Source organism: Berghia stephanieae, chromosome 6 (genome assembly GCF_034508935.2).
Source record: "Berghia stephanieae isolate SIO BIC M18660-M18661 chromosome 6, UCSD_Bste_1.3, whole genome shotgun sequence".
Classification (NCBI taxonomy): Eukaryota; Metazoa; Mollusca; class Gastropoda; order Nudibranchia; family Aeolidiidae; genus Berghia; species Berghia stephanieae.
This window is the reverse complement of record NC_088365.1, coordinates 64149642-64169931: the sequence shown is the minus strand read 5'-3', so window position 1 is coordinate 64169931 and position 20290 is coordinate 64149642. Positions and strand designations below refer to the sequence as shown.

The 20290-nt window shown below is 34.7% G+C and overlaps 1 protein-coding gene across 2 annotated transcripts in view; it reads left to right on the top strand.

Moving 5' to 3' along the window:
- Nucleotides 1–18476, top strand: part of LOC144975437 (endosome/lysosome-associated apoptosis and autophagy regulator family member 2-like) — a 43157-nt gene extending 24681 nt beyond the window's left edge. Inside the window, exons 14-24 of one of the 2 annotated variants that reach the window (XM_078919501.1) lie at nucleotides 1218–1436; nucleotides 2851–2986; nucleotides 4431–4472; nucleotides 10048–10148; nucleotides 11163–11242; nucleotides 12672–12711; nucleotides 13415–13657; nucleotides 15914–15983; nucleotides 17072–17154; nucleotides 17642–17819; nucleotides 18036–18476. In XM_078919501.1, the coding sequence (XP_078775627.1) occupies nucleotides 1218–1436; nucleotides 2851–2986; nucleotides 4431–4472; nucleotides 10048–10148; nucleotides 11163–11242; nucleotides 12672–12711; nucleotides 13415–13657; nucleotides 15914–15983; nucleotides 17072–17154; nucleotides 17642–17819; nucleotides 18036–18092 (1249 nt within the window). In that variant the 3' untranslated portion in view covers nucleotides 18093–18476. The remainder of the gene's footprint in view (nucleotides 1–1217; nucleotides 1437–2850; nucleotides 2987–4430; nucleotides 4473–10047; nucleotides 10149–11162; nucleotides 11243–12671; nucleotides 12712–13414; nucleotides 13658–15913; nucleotides 15984–17071; nucleotides 17155–17641; nucleotides 17820–18035) is intronic. The other variant, XM_078919502.1, reaches the window with a different exon arrangement.
- Nucleotides 18477–20290: the final 1814 nt, after the last annotated feature.

Here is a 20290-nt window from a genome sequence, read left to right as displayed (position 1 = left end):
AATAATAATAGGCATGGGAAAGTGAAAATGTATTTGAAGGAAATTTGCATCGTTGATAAGATGATATATTTTGACAAATATTTGTCTCATATAAATGACATCTCTCTATATTTTTGATCCCCGTAGTCAGTGTGTCATCATTAGCATCATCATCATCATCATCATCATCATCATCATCATCATCATCATCATCATCATCATCATCATCATCATCATCATCATCATCATCACCATCATCATTTTCATTTGATATAGTCATAGAAATATGTTTAACATCATTAAAGATTTGAAAAAAAAATGTATGAAACAGTCCCCTGTCGAGGATGTTTTTTCTTTCTTGTATATTTCTTACTTGCTTTTGTCTGGCACTATTTCATAAACATTTTCTCAGATATTTATCTTACACCAGTGCCTTGTCCCAAATTTCTGCATTTATTATCATTGCTTCGTGTAAATAAAGAAGAGAGAGACAGAGTCATTTTTATGTTAAAGACAAAAGTATTGAGTATTCGAACATCTGTCAATCTGGTACATTTACTGCTTAATTTGACCATGAAATCTTAGATTGAGAGATTTGTACTGAATTCAATTCAATGCTGTAGGTCATTGTGGGACAAGTCATTTGGACGCAGTAACGGCGGGCAAAAATACAAGGCTGTTGGAATAACTTGAAACTTTAAACCTTCATTAAAATAAGAAAATCTTATTGGCTGTTTAAAAAAAAATGTGAATTGTAACATTGACATAATTCTGTCTGGTATCAAATACAGTATGCACAATAGCTTAGGTTATCTTCTATTAAAAAAAGATATTTTGTGAATTATAACATTAAGATAATTCTGTCTTACATCAAATATGACATTCAACTGTCAAAGGTTGCATCTTCTACTAAAAGAAAATATTTTGTGAATTATAAAATTGACATAATTCTGACTGGCATCAACTATGGCATGTAACAGCCTTAGGTTACATTTTGTAAATATCAAATTAAAAAAAATTCAGGAGCAGGCACTGGTGCAAGATAAATGGTAGCATGTCTGACCGGTAATCAGAAGGTCGGAGGTTCGATCCCCAGTCGAGGTCACTGATTTTTTGGGATGGTTTTTTTTCTTGTATTTTTCTTCTTGCTTTGTCTGGCACCTTTCATACACACATCTTACATTTTCTACTATCTCATAACTTTTAATTTTTCCCTTTTTTTTTTCTTTTCATCTAAGGTGTCTTCCGTGTCCTGATGGGTACTTCATCGACAGTCTGACCCAAAGATGCTCCCAGTGCCCTCAAGGCACCGTACTGCCCAGCAAGAATGCATGGGGTAGAGAGTCTTGTAAACCTTGTGGTGAAGGACTGCATCCTGTTGAAGGAACAACTTGCCGATCTGATTGCCGTTTAACAGATGATGCTGGCAGGACCTACGACTTCTCACCTCTTGATGGGTCAGTCAGGATAGATAGTGATGGATAGTCTATTTTTTAAAACTGACATATAACATCTTTTGTCTAAACCTCAAAGCACTTTTACAAGAAGTCATAGACATTAGAAACATATTATGTCATATTATATCATAAACATTAACTCTCTCCTTACTGGCCATTTTCCGGATTGTCCCCAAAACTTCACACCCAACCTATACAAAAATAGCTTATTTCACTCAAACACAAAATCTGTTAGTTCTTGCTAGACATATTTATTTCTGCTAAACGAGCTCTTCAACACAGCGCCAATATACTTTAACTGTAGCAAACATTTTTGTTCAAATATTATGATGTACAAAAGAAATTAGAATGAGAAAAATGTTGGCTGCATGGTAACGAATGTGACGATTTTCCTTTGGGTGGTAAGGTGGGGGTTAAGGGTTACATAGGTCAAAAGACCTTTAAATACCTGTTAATTTCAAATCGGTGCATGGGTATTATAATTACATATCATTTGATAATTCATGCTACAGATAACCATGATAAATAGAGTTTGTGCAACAGAAATGTCATGGTTATCTATAGCATGAATTATCAAATGATATGTCATTATAATACCCATGCATTAATTTAGAATTAACAGGTATTTAAAGGTCTTTTGACCTATCTATGTCATCCTTAATGATTATGATATTACATGACATAATTTGTTTCTAATGTCTATGACTTCATGTAAATGCGCTTTGAGGTTTAGACAAACGATGTTATTTACCACCATTTACCATTTACTAATGGTGAACAATAGTCCTTCAGAAACATAAGGCCCATGGAGCTGGGGTTTATCATAGTTTCTACTATGTGAAACGAACAATAGCACTTGCTTGCTATCCTTTGGATAAGGTGTTAGTCTATGTCAAAATACTTTCTTCCAGATATAACAGACCCAGCAACCCAATCACTGCTGGGTGAACAAGGGGGTCAGAAAAAAAATTTGGGCTTCAACCGGAATAGAACTCAATTCCCTCAAATGTGAACCGAGTGCTCTACCAACTGAGCTATCAAGACTCCCTCCTCCCTTAATTAGTTTTAACTTAAACTTAGATAAATTAATTTCAAGCTAAATTTAAATATTTTAATTTTGTAAAGCGCTTTGAGCACGTTTAGTGGATATTGCGCTATATAAAAGCTCAATTAAAAAAAAAAAATTTTAAAGCTAAACTTCGATAACTTTAATTTATATAAGTGATGCATTTACGAGAACGAGTTTGTTTTTTATGCCTAAAAAACCATAAAATGATCAATTAAAAAAAAAAAATTCTGAGGATACACCGATTTTCTCATTTTATAGTAGGCCCTATCCCAAAGTAATACCAATCTGACAGGATGGATCACAATTAATAATAAAACAATTTTTTAAAAAAACCAATCTTTTCAGTGTCCATTTTGTGTCCGGGGCACGTTTGTTCATGGCCAGTGGCGTGCAGTATTACCATGGATTCAATTTCACTCTGTGTAATCACAAAGACAAAGATTTACCCACCTGTGTGAACAACGTCACTGCAGAAGCCATGGTATGTAGTTTGTGTCATGTGATCGTTAAACTGACAAAGTGACTAATAAAGGGGCAGGCACTGGTGTAAGATAAAAATCTCAAAAAGGTTGTATGAAACAGTGACAGATAAGTGCAGGGGAAAAAATACAAAAAATATCATCACAAAACAATCAGGCTGCTTTGATGATGTTATGATTTTTTAAACTACTACTACTCGTATTTTGTAAAATGTTGATCCGTTTCCCCTTCTAAGTGTAGGCCAAGTTAAGAAACTAAGGAGCAGGTACCTGTGTAAGATAAAGAACTGAACAAGTGTGTATGAAAGGTGCCAGACAAAGCAAGAAAGAAAAGTACAAGAAAAAACCCCCACTAATCAGAAGGTCTGAGGTTCAATCCCCAGTCGAGTTCAACTGATTTGCTTTGTCTGGCACCTTTAATACACACTTGTTCAATTCTTTATATTAAGTGTAGGCCTGTCTCTATACGTAAAAGTAAAATATGATCAGCCTTTTCAGATTTTTATTTTTAAACTACTACTCCTTATATTTAGTTGAGTAAAATGTTAATCGTTTCCCCTTTAAGTGAAGGCATGTGCCTATACGTAAAAGTAAAATACGATCAGCCTTTTCAGATTTTTATTTTTAATCTAGTAGGTCTATTACTTGTATTGAACTGAGTAAATAAAATGTTAATCGTTTCCCCTTTAAGTGTAGGCCTGTCTCTATACGTAAAAGTAAAATACGATCAGCCTTTTCAGATTTTTATTTTTAAACTACTACTCCTCGTATTTAGTTGAGTAAAATGTTAATCGTTTCCCCTTTAAGTGAAGGCATGTGCCTATACGTACAAGTAAAATACGATCAGCCTTTTCAGGTTTATCAAGCTGCATCAGAAAGTCTTCAAGGAAGAGAACTCTTCCAAACAAAGGAATCAAAATTTTAAGATTCTTATGTTTCCTAGGGATGCATTGAGCATTATGTAATACGGATAATGCGCTATATAAATAAGATTTATTATTTTAATATTTTATTAAAGATAGTCAATGATTCTTAGAAGCTCTTTGTCGTGGTTTTTATTTTTTTTATTTTTGGTTTTTCTTCTTTTAAAAAAAATAGTTTTATCAATAAAAATTTGTGTTAGGTCAACACCTATCCCTTATGGTAGAATCTCCTTGTATCGTGTTTGGAGATTTCATTATTGTCTGGTGTATTTTATTTATTTGTTTAATTAATGAATTTATTTATTCATCATTATCATCATCATCATCATCATCATCATCATCATCATCATCATCATCATCATCATCATCATCATCATCATCATCATCACTATTATTATTATTATTATTATTATTATTATTATTATTATTATTATTATTATTATTATTATTATTATTATTATCACTATCATTATTACTATCACTATATTTATTATTACTATTATAATACATTATACATTAATAGCACCGAGAAGAAAAAGCCCAGGAAATTATCACTTTAAATAAAGTATGTATTATTTCGTGGGATTCAAAAGGTTTCGGCACCCATACACTGTTTGTTATATATCATAAAACAATTATTATCTTTTTTTTTTTTTTTGCCATTAAAATGTTGCTTTTTTGGTTTTAATTTTCAATTTTGGAAACCGTTTTTGTTTTCAAATTCATGCCTTGTCTTTATATTTAATATGCATGACCTTTGACACTAAAAAATTAAAGCAAGTTTTGTACAGATTTTAGTTTAATGATGTTTTGAAATTAAAAAAAAAATAATTAAAAAATAAGCCACGTGCCATACTTCTGATATGACGCAATCGACAGTGATTGGATCACTAGGTGTTATCCAGTCCTGATTGAAAGTTTTAAGAAATGGATGATTCTTGTTCTGATTTAAACATTTTTTTTTTCTACTGCTAATTGCAAAGCCCTATTGGCCAACTTAAAGATCCAGAGATATGAGATTTATCTTTTTTGTTATTGATGTTTTCATTTTGAATGCCTGGTTGAGGTAAACATCCTTTTAAAAGTTTTTTGGTTACACAATATGGTTGAGGTCCTAAGCAATTTTTTGTTTTGTTTTGTTTTTGAAATGCAAATTTTTTCTTGATTTTATTATTATATCCACTTCTATCATTTATACCTTTCAAACTACATTAATTTGTTTTTGCTTGATTAAAAGTTTCTCAGAATCACCAGATCTCAGATCTAAAAGTAGAAAACATATTATATTTGTCTTCGCAGAATATTTTAAAGGCGATTGTAAATAATAATATTGATGATTAACTAAAAAAAAATACTCCCCTCTCCATCTGTAAAACAACTAAGCCAGATTAAAATTTACATATTCGCGCCAACATGAGATAGATTTGAGACAAATTATGAATGTTTTGATCCAGATGTCCTTATTTTACATTTTTGTTAAGTCGTGTAAGATTATTATTTAATAGAATTTTGAATAGCGTATATTATTTATAACCTGAAATGATCAAATATCAAATTTTTAGTGATCCATCCATCCCTTATTTCATCTTCATCTTAAATTTTGTAATTTTTTTTTTTTACATTTTAATTTTTATGATTTTAAGATGAATACGAGGCCAATCACATATATTCTTTTTTTTTTTTTTTTTGATCTTTAAAAATTTTTTAAAACATTTATTTTCATTAAAAAAAAATTAAAAAATTTTGAGTGAAGGCTAGTTGCACAAATGAGCAGGTCTGATAACAGAACGCAATTATGGGCCTGATTTAACATTGTTGTAATGGAAGATTTTTTGTTTTTTTTTTCATTGGTTTGAGAGTATGTCCGTCATTACAACGATGAGACAATAATAATTTGGGTTTTCAGACCTGCAAATAGGTGCACGATGGGTGAAGGGTTATGTTATTTATTTATTGTTTTGGTTATGATTTATGAATGCAAGACCCCATCCCCCCCCCCCCCCCCTTCCCCTGTTGATTTGAGTCTGGAATGCAGTCATGCTGTATTGGCTTGAATAAATTCATTTCAGAAATTTGAGATTGTAATCTACCACCTCCATGTCATAATATTAAAAAAAAAATTGAACTTTTATATAGCTCACTATCCACTAAACGTGCTCAAAGCGCTTTACGTAGGACCAACAGCAGCATGTAACATGTAGAATGAGACATGATGCCTGTCAGGCAATATTACAATTTTTTTTTCAGACAGAGATAAGACTGTTAACAGCTAGGTACTCATTTTACACCTGAATACAGTGAGAGAATGTGAGTAAAGAGCTTTTTCCAAGGACTCATCCATCAACTGAGCAAGCTCGAACCTAGAAACGTCGGATCATAAAGTGTCATACGACAAGACCACATAGCTGCAAATTACCCAAATGATCAGAAGAACACGCAACCTTTACTTTTACTCAATATTTGATTTATTTACTTTTTATAGATTTTCGCTTTTTGAGTTGAGGAGACAAAGATTCAATACACACGGGTTGCTAAAATTTTTTGTTGTTTCTCATTATTTTTCAGTTGATTTTATGTGGCTATGTGGTCTTGTGGTATGACACTTGCCTTTGGATCAGAAGGTCTTACGTTCGAGTCTCGCTCTGAACATCACATAGTTGAGGCCTTGAAAAAGGCACTTTACTCACATTCTCTCACCTTAATCAGGTGTAAAATGAGTACCTGGCTGTTAACAGCATTGTCTCAGTCGTAAAAAATATTGTGATATCACCTAACATGCATCGTGTATCGTTTTACATGTTACGTGCTGCTGAGCATGTTGAGTGGATATTGGGCTATATAAAAGCTCAAGTTTTATTGTTTTCTAAAAATATTTGATTTATTTATTTACTATTTTTTTATTTTCGCTCTTTGACTTGAGGAGATGAAGATTCCATACTTGTTTTTAATTTGATACACACAGGTGCTAAATATTTAGTTGTTTCTCATTATTTATCACTTGACTTTTTGCTGCTATGCGGCCTCGTGGCATTCAGATCAGAAGGTTCTGGGTTCGAGTCCCGCTCTGAGCAGTGGCTAGTTGAGTCCTTGGAAAAGACTCTTCACTCACATTCTCTTATAGTACCCAGGTGTAAAATGAGTACCTGGCCATTAAAAACAGTGTCTCTGTCTCTAAAAAAAAAAAGAAGTAAAATTGCCTTATAGGTGTCATGTCTCCTCTTTCATGTTAAGTGTTACTCTCTGTTCGAGACCCCTCGTTAAGGGAATATTGCGTTTTATAAAAGCTTGACTTTTTAAAAATTTTTTTTTTTTTTGAATTTTAGTAAGGCTAATTTGAATGCTTCAATTGACAATTACAATATCATGTATATATATATATATATATATATATATATATATATATATATATATATATATATATATATATATATATATATATATATATATATATATATATATATGACACTTGCCTTTGGATATATATATATATATATATATATATATATATATATATATATATATATATATATATATATATATATATATATATATATATAATATATATATATATAATATATATATATGAGGTTGTCCCAAAGATACCAAAATAAAAAGAAAAAAAAAGACACCAATAGGTACTAGATTTTTTTTGAATAAAACAAAAAAATAAACTGTGATTTTCATCAGTTTCTCTAGATGGAACGCTATAATATAAAAAAAATTTTTTTAGTTGTTGTTCATTATTTACAACTTGGCATTGTTCTGGAATCTGGTATGTAAGGCCAATTGGATTATATATATATATATATATCTATATACACATATATATATTTCTCTCTCTCTCTCTTTCTATATATATATATATATATATATATATATATATATATATATATGGTTGTCTCAAAAGATAGGTTCTGTAACATCTGATACAAAAGCAAAACACCAATACAGTTGGGTCTCTCTATTCCGGAACCCTGATAGCTCAGTTGGTAGAGCACTCGGTTCTCACGCAAAGGGACCAAGCTCGATCCCAGGCATATGCCGGAAATGCACTGTAGACTATTTAATTTTCTTTCAAAGGTGACAATTGATCACATGTGTCATACATTTGATCTGTTTTCAGCGGACACAGCAGGTGGTGCGTCACCTTTTGTACTATATTTATCTTTTCAGTTGGTTATTAAACGCTGGTTTTCACTATAGCCTTTCACACCACTTTTGAATATTTGCATTGAATTGTGCATATAAGCTTATTTTATACTTCAAATGGTCTCAGATCTCATTTAAGCTTCTACTTCTTGTTAAATAGAACTTGACAAGTGAAAATAAAATAGAACCAACATCTTTGACAATGAAGCCTACAATCAAGGACTGTATTGCTAATAAACGTAAAGATAAATGGGTTATTTCCCTTTATAATACAACTGAAAATACTTTATTTTAACTTTTTAAATTTATAATATATTAAAAAAAAAAAATATTTTGTATGAGTCTAACTTTTAAATTATTATTATTATTAAAGGGGGAGCTGTAAGAACGCTGTAGGTATATTACATAGGTTGGTATTTCCCATATTTGAACCAAAAGTAGTAGAAGGAGTTGTAGTAGTATCAGTCACCACTGCTACAACCACCATCAGAGCAATGACATTATCACGACCACTACCACTACATCATCATCATTATCACCATGACCACCAGAGCATCATCACTACAACAACCTATACCAACACTAGCATCAAAACAAATACCATGGTTGGGATCTCTTGATCACTTCTTTGGGGTGTTGGGAATCGTAATCGCCCTTGGTATTGCACTTCCTGAGCCTTTTACTATACAAATTTAAAGTGATGACATATCTTAAGTGTCTTCATAAATCAGGTAATACTGTAATCACTAGAGATTGCTACGAATGAGTGTTTAAATGACGAAAATCATTTATTTTGATTTGGGTTTGGTATTAGCTTTTATATATAAATTTTGTTCTCAATTGTGCAGACTAATAAATACTTTTTTTTCTTTTCTTTTTGTTTTTTCTCTAAAAAACAAACAAACCATCTTAAGGATCATAGAATTAAATACACTTTTCACTCTGGGAAGGTTGGCACCCAACTGGTGAGTCGCAGATCGCAAAAAATTAAATTAGAATCTTTTTCAGGCAAACTGGCTTCACCGGCCTGTCTTTCAGGCAAATTGATGCCCATTAACTTTCACCCATGATCCCAGGTGCAGTCGAGATTTTTTTCCGACCCCCCCCCCCCCCTTTTCCACCCAGCAGTGAATGGGTAGCTGAGTCTGTTAGATTTGGCAGAAAGTACTTTGCAATCGACTGGTGTCGTATCCAAAGGATAGCAAGCAATTGCTATTGTGTTATTGTCCGTTTCACGTGATAGAAACTCCGGCTCCATGGGCCCAATGTCTCTGAAGGACTCCTTTAAGAAGAATCCGGAACTCCACAATCCAGATGTCTCCATTATCGGGACAGGTTGCCTGGGGACGGATTTTCTTCCTTCTTTATTTGTAACACTTTAGGGACTGATTCCACCAACCGAATGTCTCTGTAATCCGGACAAAATGCTGGAACGGTGGTGTTCGGAATGGAGAGATGTGTCTGTACTGGGTTAACCCTATTTGAGATTTGAACTACCCCCCCCCCCCCCCCCCCCCCCAAAAAAAAAAAAAAAAAAAAAAAAAAAACCTAAAACAAAAAGGAAAATTTAAAAAAAAACCCAAAAAACTACCATGTTCATCAGTTTCTCTGGGGTTGAATTGGTTAAAAAATAATTTTAAAACTAACACTCCAGCTAGCATTAGTTTAGCAGAAATACTTTCTCAGTTTCAAAGAAATGTTGACAAAAGTTGATATTTTGGCATAGCTCTTATACTTTTTATTATTTATTATATTATAAAGAATATGATGAACACAATATATATATATATATATATATATATATATAATATATATATATATATATATATATATATATATATATATATATATATATATATATATATATATATATATATATATATATATATATATATATATATATATATATATATATATATTTTTTTTTTTTTTTTTTTTTAAATTTATTATTTTTTTAAAAATTTATATATATATATATCTTGTTTCAACAGTTGCTAAACCAACCAGGCCGCCTGTCTGCCATGATTTGTCGTTCGACACTGGTACCCGATGGAGGTCCTGATATGCCTGTCATGTCTACACAACCCGTCAGGTACAATGGAAATAATACCTGCAGATAACATGTATTGAATCAGTATTTACTGATTTCTCAGACTAAGATGCTTAAACTTTATTTCCGTTAACTTGAAAATTTTATTTTTTACTTGATTTGGTTATTTTTACTCAAAACTCATTTCTCTCTGTCTGGTTCATTCCTACATGTAATAATGATAATGCTGATGATAATGATGACGATGATGATGGTGATGATGATAATAATAATAATGATAATAATACTAATAATACTACTACTACTACTAATAATAATGATAATAATAATATAATAATAATAATAATAATAATAACAATAATAATAATAAATAATAATAATAATATTAATATTAATAATAATAATAATAATAATAATAATAATAATAATAATAATAATAATAATAATAATAATAATAATAATAATAATCAAAGACAATCCAAAAACACTTGAAACTCTTCACCAGAGAGTGGTTACAACAGTTTACAAATAACACAGGATTGTCTCATGACCCCTTGTAAAGTGCTTTGAGCATGTTTAGTGGATATTGCGCTATATAAATGCTCAATTTTTAAATTTTACATGTTAAGAGTAAAGTAGTCCTTCAGAGCCATTAAGCCCATGGTGCCGGAGTTAATTCTGGTTTCTATTGTGTGAAACGGACAATAGCAATTGCTTGCTATCCTTTGGATAGGACACTAGTCTATTGCAAAGTACTGTCTGCCAAATCTAACAGACTCAACTACCCATTCACTGCTGGGTGGACAGGGGTGGGGGGGGGGGGGGGGGGGGGGGGGGGGGGGGTCGGAAAAAAATCTCGACTGCACCTGGGATCGATCTTGATCCCTTTGGTTGTGAAGCGAGTGCTCTACCAACTGAGCTATCGGGACCCCCACATGTTTAGAGTCACTTGGATATATTACAAAAACCACTCCGTTACAATACTAAGTTGACGCAATGGATCACATAAGATAACGCCAATGAAAGCTTTATATATCTGTTCTCTTTACATTTCAGCCTGGGAACCCATCTTACCAAGATTAAGACCAATATCAGCTTGGCTGACTTGTATGAGAAGGAAGGCTTCCCGTCTGAAGGTGAGAAGATTGTATATGATTGTGCGGCCATGTGGTCTTGTGGTATGACACTTGCTTTCGGATCGGAAGGTCCTGGGTTCGAACCTTGCCCAGCGCATAGTTGTGTCCTTGGAAAAGACTCTTTACTCACATTCTCTCACTGTACTCAGGTGTAAAATGAGTACCTGGCCGATAACAGGGTTGTCTATGTCGGTAAAAAAATTGTAATGTCGCCTAATAGGTGTCATGTCTCAGTCTACTTGTTATGCATTGCTGTTGGTCAGGGACCCCATGTAAAGCGCTTTAAGCACTTTTAGTGGCTATTGCGCTATATAAAAGCTCAAGTATAATTGTATTCAGAGTAGAAAAAAAAAAAAAAAGGAATCGCTATGTGAGCTATCCATTTTAATCTCGTACAGGCTGTTTAAACTTGATCCTAGATAGTCGCTACATTTCCCTTGTGGTTATGTTTAAAAAAAAAATAATATAAGAATAACAAAAGAAAATTATGGCATGGACAAAACTTTTAATGGGAAAGCTTAACCGAAAGCATCGCAACCATATCAGCTTTGATTGTGGCTTGAATTGCAATACAATAGGGCCATTCAATGTCATGTAAATAGCATTTCACTTCACACCACTAATTTTAGGACATTTATTTTGATACATTTCCTTTATTTTTATGGTCACTTTACTCTGAATGGTCGTTTATCACGAGTAGAAACCATTATTCTTTAAATAATAAATGCCCTTATTTAGTCTCCTAGACCGAATTAGCAAATGATATGCAATCATTGTTTGTCACATAAATTATATTAGAAAAATGAGGACCAAAATATCAGAAAACTGTATATTTGTTTATAATCAAGGACAGCATATTGAAGGGAAATGTACATTTGCAGAAAAGTAGTATATTTGCTAGAAATCCTTTTTGAACCAATGGCCCCACTGGCGGGGACTGAAAATCCAGAACAAGTCTCCTTCTCTAAAGCCCGCTTGGTTACAATGTAAGCTATGGACTAAAGTTAGAGAAAGAACTTTATCTTGTTTTCAAATTGTAAATATAGAGGGTAAATGTGCCCCCCCTCCCCCCAGGGGGTCCCGATAGAGGGACTGAAGTCAATCCCGGGTGCATGCAGTCGAGATTTTTTTCTGACCCCCCTGTTCACCCAGCAGTGAATGGGTAACTGAGTCTGTTAGATTTGGTGGAAAGAACTTTGCGATAGACTAGCATCCTATCCAAAGGATAGCAAGCAATTGCTATTGTCCATTTCACGCTATAGAAACTGGGATAAACTCCGGCTCCATGGGCCAAATGGCTCTGAAGGTCTACTCTATTAATTATTAATGTGCCCCCCCCCCCCCCCCCCCATCCTCCATGATTTTTATGTCTCTAAGGAATAACGGAATAGTATGATCATACATATCATTCTTTTTGTTTCTTTAACAGACACAGAGAGAGATATTCACTTCTATTATGAATCTGGCGGGTAAGGCGAATTATGAATATGAAGCATCCAAATACCAGACAATGTGAACAATTAAAAAAAAAAAAATTGACTATTGATCTCTTTAAAAATCAAAGTTTCTTTATTCTTTAAAAAAAAATTAAATAAATAAACGCTTTTCACTGAGAAAGACAGATAAGCACAATTTAAATTATGGCATCAAATTCAGAACAGCAGCGCAGGTGTAAAATTGTTTACCATTACGTATTGAATCACACAGGAAAAGTAAAATTCAATTCGATTAGAATCAAAGGGACAAATTTATTTTAATTTATGTGCGGTTCGGTGGTCTTGTGGTATGACACTGACGTTCAGACTAGTAGGTCAGGAGAACTCGAACGAGTCCAGTTCTGAACGGTGCAAAGTTAAGTTTTTAGAACAGGCTGTTTACGAAGATTCTCTCACTATAATCAGGTGTAAAATGAGTACTTGGCTGGAAACAGCGTTTTCCCTGTCCATGTTTTGATACATGTCATATCGGCTTGCAGGCATCATATCTCATCTATATGTTAAATGTAGCCCTTGGCCATGGATCCCTTATAAAGTGCTTTAAGCACATTTTGGTGACATCATACTATAAAAATGTTCGAGTTAAAATAAGATATATCCTGTCGTAATCAAACGGTGTCCATATCGAAATTTAAAGAAGGTTTAAAATGACCAAAAAAAATATTTTTATTGTCAGTCAAACAAGCGTTTGCCCCAAGGGTAGGACGAGCATCATCAGCCTCAGATGTGATCCCAAGGAGGAAGGGGAAGGGAAAATACAACTGCCTCCAAAATGCTCAGATGGCACATGCGATGGCTGCTTGTTCCACTTCCTGTGGTTGTCCAGATTGGCTTGTCCCAAATGTACGAAGGAAGACTATCATGTGGTCAAAGGAGAGTGTGTCAGTGGAGAGCAGGAAATTCATTACTTCCCACCCAAGTAAGTTTTTGGATTGCGAAGCTCAACGTTGTATGTTTCATTCCAGTTTGACATTACGATTTGTTCAGGTGTTTGCGTGTCGCTCCAGTTTTTGGGTTCGGCAGTTAACATTGTCCTTTCCAGCCATTTTCAGAATTTTTCCCAAAATTTCACACCCACCCAACATAAAAATATGTTTTTCTTACTCAAACAGAAAAGCAACAAATACATTCTATGCATAATATTGATCAGCAAAATGAACTCTACAAACACAGTGTCACGTTTTTATAGCTGTATAATAAAACATTTTTCTTTAAATTGTGTGATTTACAAAATAAATCTGAATGATAAAAGTTCTGGTTGGATCGTAACAAATGTGATGATTTTCCTATGGTTGGTAAGGAGAGGGTTATGCCTGTCCGGGCTATTTGAGTCTTTTAGCCCAGGGGTTTTGTCTTCGTCCTGCTTTTCTGTTAGGATCTGCTTACTTAGCCTTTGGTCGACCAAGACCACTGGCCCACATGGCAGTGGGGCAGTAACCTAGCATGGATGGCTGATGGGTACTCGGCCTTGCCAAACAGTCTCCCATGATTTTGGTCTGGGACTGCTTATTTAGTATTAGCAGATATCTCATTACAGGGCTTTTCCCCTATCCACCTTCTGGGTAGGAGTGGAGTTTAACTTCTCCTGTCGCTTGTCAACCAGTCTTTGATGATCCTCCAACAAGGATCCCAGGGTCTTGTGGTAAGACACTCGCTTTCGGATCGGAAGGTCTTGGGTTCAAGCCTTGCTCGGCGCATAGTTGAGTTCTTGAAAAAGGCTCTTTACTCACATTCTCTCACCGTACTTAGGTGTAAAATGAGTACCTGGCTGTTCACAGCGTTGTCTCTGCCCGAAAAAATTGTAATATCGCCTAACAGGCAACATGTCCCGTCCTACATGTTATGTGTTGCTATTGGCCAGGGACCCCTTGTAAAGCGCTTTGAGCATGTTTAGTGGAGATTGCACTATATAAAAAGCTGAATTCAATTTAATTTATTTAAGAAGCTGTGGACTGTAAAAAGTAATTAACAATAATGAGTATATAGCTGCTTCGAAAAAGAACAAAATAGCTAACATGGAACGTTCTGGGCTCATTACCCTTCTTTAGCCAACAAATAAAAACTATACTGACACTTGCCTTTGGACCAGGAGAGTTTAAGTCCCGCTCTGACTGGTGCATATTTGACTTCTTTGAAAAGTCTCATAACTCACATTCTCTCTCCGTATTTAGGTGTAAAATGAGTAAGGTGTAAAAATGAGTAGGCCTTACCTGGCCATGAACGGCGCTGTTTCTGTCGGAAAAAAATTGTAATATCGCCTAAAAGAAGCATCATGTCTATACCAACATGTTAAGTCTTGTTGTTGGCTAGGGACCCCTTCTAAAGTGCTTTGAGCACATTTAGTGGATATTACGCTATATACAAATGCTCTAGTTTAGTTTAAATCCTGTCGTGTCTTTGGGGCATTACCACACTCACATTGGGTGTGAAGGACTATCTTACTTGAAGCTCTGACTGTTTTTGCAAGCGTGATGGCATGCAATGGGTATCAAAGAGAATAAGCAAAATAAAACTTTACGAAATGGAAATTTAGGAGAATAAATTTTATTCTTCTTCCTCTCCTTCTTCCATTCCCCCGAGGTAGATCAAAGCTGGATTTTGATGCTGGTAACAAATTCCACGGTCCTCTGAAGATCATTGGCATTGCCATAGTTTCGTAGTGGAAAAAGAAATAGTAAAAGTGCATTGAGCAAAGTGATACCATGAGAAAAAGATATAGGTGGAACAAAATTGACGTCACTCAGCTCTGTTATTTTTTTTTAGCCAACCATTTTTATAAATAGTTCTCTCTAATTGTATTATAAACGTTTAAAGTTAAATAAATAAACATTTTTTTTTCAAATTAAAAAAATTCCCTTTATGCATCCCATAGGGGAAATTTGTCTCTAGGGAAGACTGGAATAACCCAGGTGTCAGCCGCAGAGCAGCACCACAAATTGAGCTAGGGCGATGTCACTTGCTCAAGGCCACACAACACAGTGGCAGTTGATTGAACTCGGTACCTTTCGGGTACGAAGCAAAGACCATACCACACTGAGCCACGTTGCCCCACACAGTTTTGTGTGTTGGTACGTTATATCCGACTGGCGGATTTGTGATTTTTTAAAAAGCTCAAGGCATAGCATCAATATATTATATGCATATTTTAAAAATAATTTATTTATATCTGTTATAGACACTGTTTGCAACTGCCTGACTCTGATCTGACCCCAACCAAGCAGACTTGCAAGATACTTCCTTTTGCTGTAAGTGTTTACTTTTTATTTCACGACTCATCCCATCTACCCAGCAATGAGTGGGCTAATTGGTTTGTCAAGATTTGGCAGATCTTTTCTTTACGGCAGATTTAAGTTCTCTCAAAAGGGTAGCTAACAATTCTTGGGATGAGGATTAACTGGTTCTATCTCCACATTTTTTTTAAAACATGAGAAAAATTGATTAAAAATTTATCATTTATTTGTTTATAACTGTAACAACTTCAAACACTCTGTTGTACATAAGTTTTTAGCCAATTCCTGGATTTGAACACAATGTTTGTCAGAAGAAGGCCTTTAAAATCTGATCATAATGCATGTAATATCTCAGTCTAGGACTACAGAAATCAGGATAAACCCTGGACTGATGATACTTGTTTTGGAAAACTAGAGCATTTGTATAGTGCAATATCCACTAAACATGCTAAAGCGCTTTCCAAGGGGTCCCTAGCCTACAGCAACACAAAACATGCAGGGCGAGACATGAATCTTGTTAGGCGATATTACAATTTTTCGGACAGAGACAAAGCTGTTTAAGCGGCCAAGTATTCATTTTACACCCGAGAGTATGGTAAGAGAATGTGAGTAAAGAGTATTTAATTTTGCAAGTACTCAACTGTGCGTTGCTCAGTTGGGCTTGAACCCATGACCTTCCGATCCAAATAATGACGATAATGATAATGATCAAAGCATTATACCAGATATCATTTGCAGTCCTTTGCTGTCCTGCTTCCAGATTGATATTTTATCATCATTTAATATTTAAGCGTGGCTCAGCTGTATGGTCTTTGCTTGTATACACGAAAGGTATTGAGTTCGATCACTGTGCCGCTGCGCTGTGTGGTCTTGAGCAAGTCACCTTGCCCTAGCTCAATTTGTGGCGTGCACTGCGGCTGACGCCTGGGTTTTTCCAGTCTTCCTTTGGAATAGACCCTAGAGACAAATTTCCCCTATGGGGTGAATAAAGGGAATTTTTTTATTTTTTTATTATTTTGTTGATGTTGCCTGTAGAAGGGTTTTGACAGACATTTTGATCTTTATCAAGTCTGTCATTCATTCGTTCATTGATCTTATTTCAGATAATGGTGTCTATTCCCATAGCCATTGGAGTGGGGTTGATTCTCGTAATCTTGCTCATCTACTGCTGGTCCAGAAATAAAAAGTGAGTCTGGCAGATATGCCAAATCTCCGGGAGGGGGTTGGGGGGGGGGGGGGGTGTTTCTGTCTTCTTTCATGTTTTTCCCCACTAGTTCTCATCTCAACAGCTTTCAAGGTTGCCAATTTTCCATATATTTTCAGAATTCAGTATGTCAGTTATAATCCCTCGGTATATTTTTCAATCACCTCCTAAAGGGAAAGTAGTAAGTTCATAATGTCTTTTTACTGGAGTTCAGCACTCAGAAATGGGTCGGTCTGAAGACAATGTGTTATATATATTGGGTTATTTCCTTCTGGTAGCCTAGATTATGCCTCTGTCTCGTATAATAACAATGTATAATATTCTATTCTATTATTTCCTTCTGTTGGCCAAGTGTGTGTTTCTTCCTGGTATTGGTATAATAACAATGTGTAATTTAGTATTCTATTTCCTCCTGGTGTGTCACTGCCTCATATAAAAACAATGTGTAATTTATGTTATTTTCTGGTAGCCTGGAGTATAAATACAGCAAGCTGGTGGAGACAGCCGGTGGCCGTGATGGGGAGATGCCAGCTGCCGACACTTGTGGGATGGAAGATGACGAGGACGACGTCCACTATGTCGGGGATAAAAGCACTTCTTTCTTTGGCCGTTTGAAAAACAAACTCATTGGAGGAGGCAGTGGGATGGTAATGGATTTTTTCTAACTTATTACACCTACTGGTTTTATTGAATACCTCGTTAAAGAAAATTATTTTGTCATTGTTTCGTCGTCTTCTTCTTCTTCGTTTTCTTTTACTACTACTACTTCTTCTTCTTCCCCTTCCTTTCTCTCTCACTGGACGAATCAAAGAATTTATTTTTTCATTAACCTGTTTTGCATTTATTTATTTTTCTCCATTAAGGATGATGACAACCCTTTTGTGGCAGTGAAGATGTCAGAGAGCATGACACTGACGTGAGGGAATGGAGAAGACCGATAACACTGGTACTTATTTACTTGTCTGATAACCCAAAGTGTTATGGGCTCGTTTTAAAAAAAATGGAAGTACTCTCAACACCACCAAAGAAAAATGCAGTCCTTTAGAACCTCAATGCTCACGGTGCTGGAGTGCATCTCAGTTTCTAAAGATTTAAATAGACAATAATAATTGCTTTCTACCCTTTTGATATTACATTAATCTCTCACAAAGTACTTTCCATTAGATCATACAGATCCAGCTACCGATTCATTGTTGGGTGAACTAGGTGGTCAGACAAAAATCATGACTTCAGTCTGGATCAATTCCAGTAGATTTGCGTGTGAAGCAAGTGCTCTAGTAATTGAATACTCTCAAAACACAAAATATTGTTCATTAATTACAAGAATGTTAACTCAAGCCCATAATTGCATTCGGTTATTAGACCTGCAAATATGTCCCTACATGTAGGCACCGCAAACAAGGCCGTCCCGTCCCATGTTTTCATGTTCACACTACTCACTTTGCCTTCTCTTTTAAATGCTGTTTTAACATTTAAGTAGGAAAAGAAAAAAAAAATGAAAAAGAAAACAAACTAACAAAAATAAAAAAATATATATTTTAAAAAAAAGTAACCCTAAACCCAAATAGATAAATTTCCGTGTTCTAATTATCAATTGAAATGACGAATTATTAGACTACTTTTTTGGTTATCACATTGTGAATTCTTACAAAGTTTTATTACAGAATTTTTAGTTGAGGGAAAACATTCATTTTCTTAACCTTGGGAATTTTGTATTAAAAAAAAAGATAAATAAATTCAGAATCAAAATTATTCAAAACAAACCTGGCACTAAGAGGATTTTATAAATCGTGTCGCGTATTTTTAGTTTTCCTCACCTTTTAGGACATTCGTTTCTTACTACTACAGAACTCAGATTGACTAAAATCAACTGGACTTGTATATTGGTACTGGAAACAAGCTTAACCACTTAACTGTCATACTCTGGAAAAACTCGATTTTAAAATTTAGCTAGAAACTTCGTCCTTCAATTTAAATCATCATCATCATTGCCTTTTTCACCCTGGGTCAGGGTATAGGCCACAGACAAACAGTTTCCATCCTTCTCTATCCTGAGCTATCTTTTTAATCTCATTCCAGGTCTTACCACTTCTCTGTATATCAGCTTCTTTAATTCTTCTCCATGTTCCTCGTGGCCTTCCCCTTGATCTTCTGCCCTGAGGGTTCCAGTCCAATACTTTCTTTGTTATAGTGGAGTCGTTCTTTCTTAGCGTGTGTCCCATCCACCTCCATCATGATGATCCTTTCTCCGTGTTGTTCCCAATTTAGATGATCCTCTGCAAAAATTCTACAACTGGTTACTTCGGGAACTCCCCAAAGATGAGGGTCATTTAAATTGATTGAAAAATTTGAAGGATGACTTTTCTGGCCAAATTTTAAATACGCGTTTATCCAGAGTAAGTGGCTAAGTGGTTAATAAGGTTTTCATAGTTAGAATTCAAACTCTACTAATCACAACCCGCAATGTATTGCTTACCTCTATATTTGTGTTATTGCTGGTTTTTAGATCTGGTGTGCTGTATATAACTCATTGGGTGTGTTTATGTTGATGCATGTCTGTGTGTGTGTATGTGTATGTGTTCATGTGTACGTTTTTTTTTTGTTTCTTTTTGTGTGTGTGTGTGTGTGTGTGTGTGTGTTTATGCTTATATACATGAGTGTGTGTTAGTGTATCTGTGTGTGTGTGTGTGTGTGTTTGTGCAATCGTGTAGGTATGTGCTTATGCAGAGTGTCAGAAATACTGGAAATGGAAACAGTTACAATGAAATGCAGGGCTTCTATTGGTCAAATGTATTTTTTCCATTTATATAATACTTGTCAGTTACAAGGCATAAAATCTTTTTACTCACCCCCCCCCCCCCCCCTCCCCTTTTTCCATTCTCCAAATTTGTTCCACCTCGTGGTTACTCATTAGTTTCTGGGTTGATTATTTTTGTACAAGTGTGTGGCCTATCAAACCTAGACTCTTCGTCCTGTCCAAAAGGCAGTCTGTAATTGTAATTTTATCAGTTATTTTATTTCATTACAGATTTGCCAACCAGTTTGATTTCTACAATTACAAATTAAAGGTTCAAAATACGCAAATGTGGAAAATATTGACCTCAATAAATGCACAGTG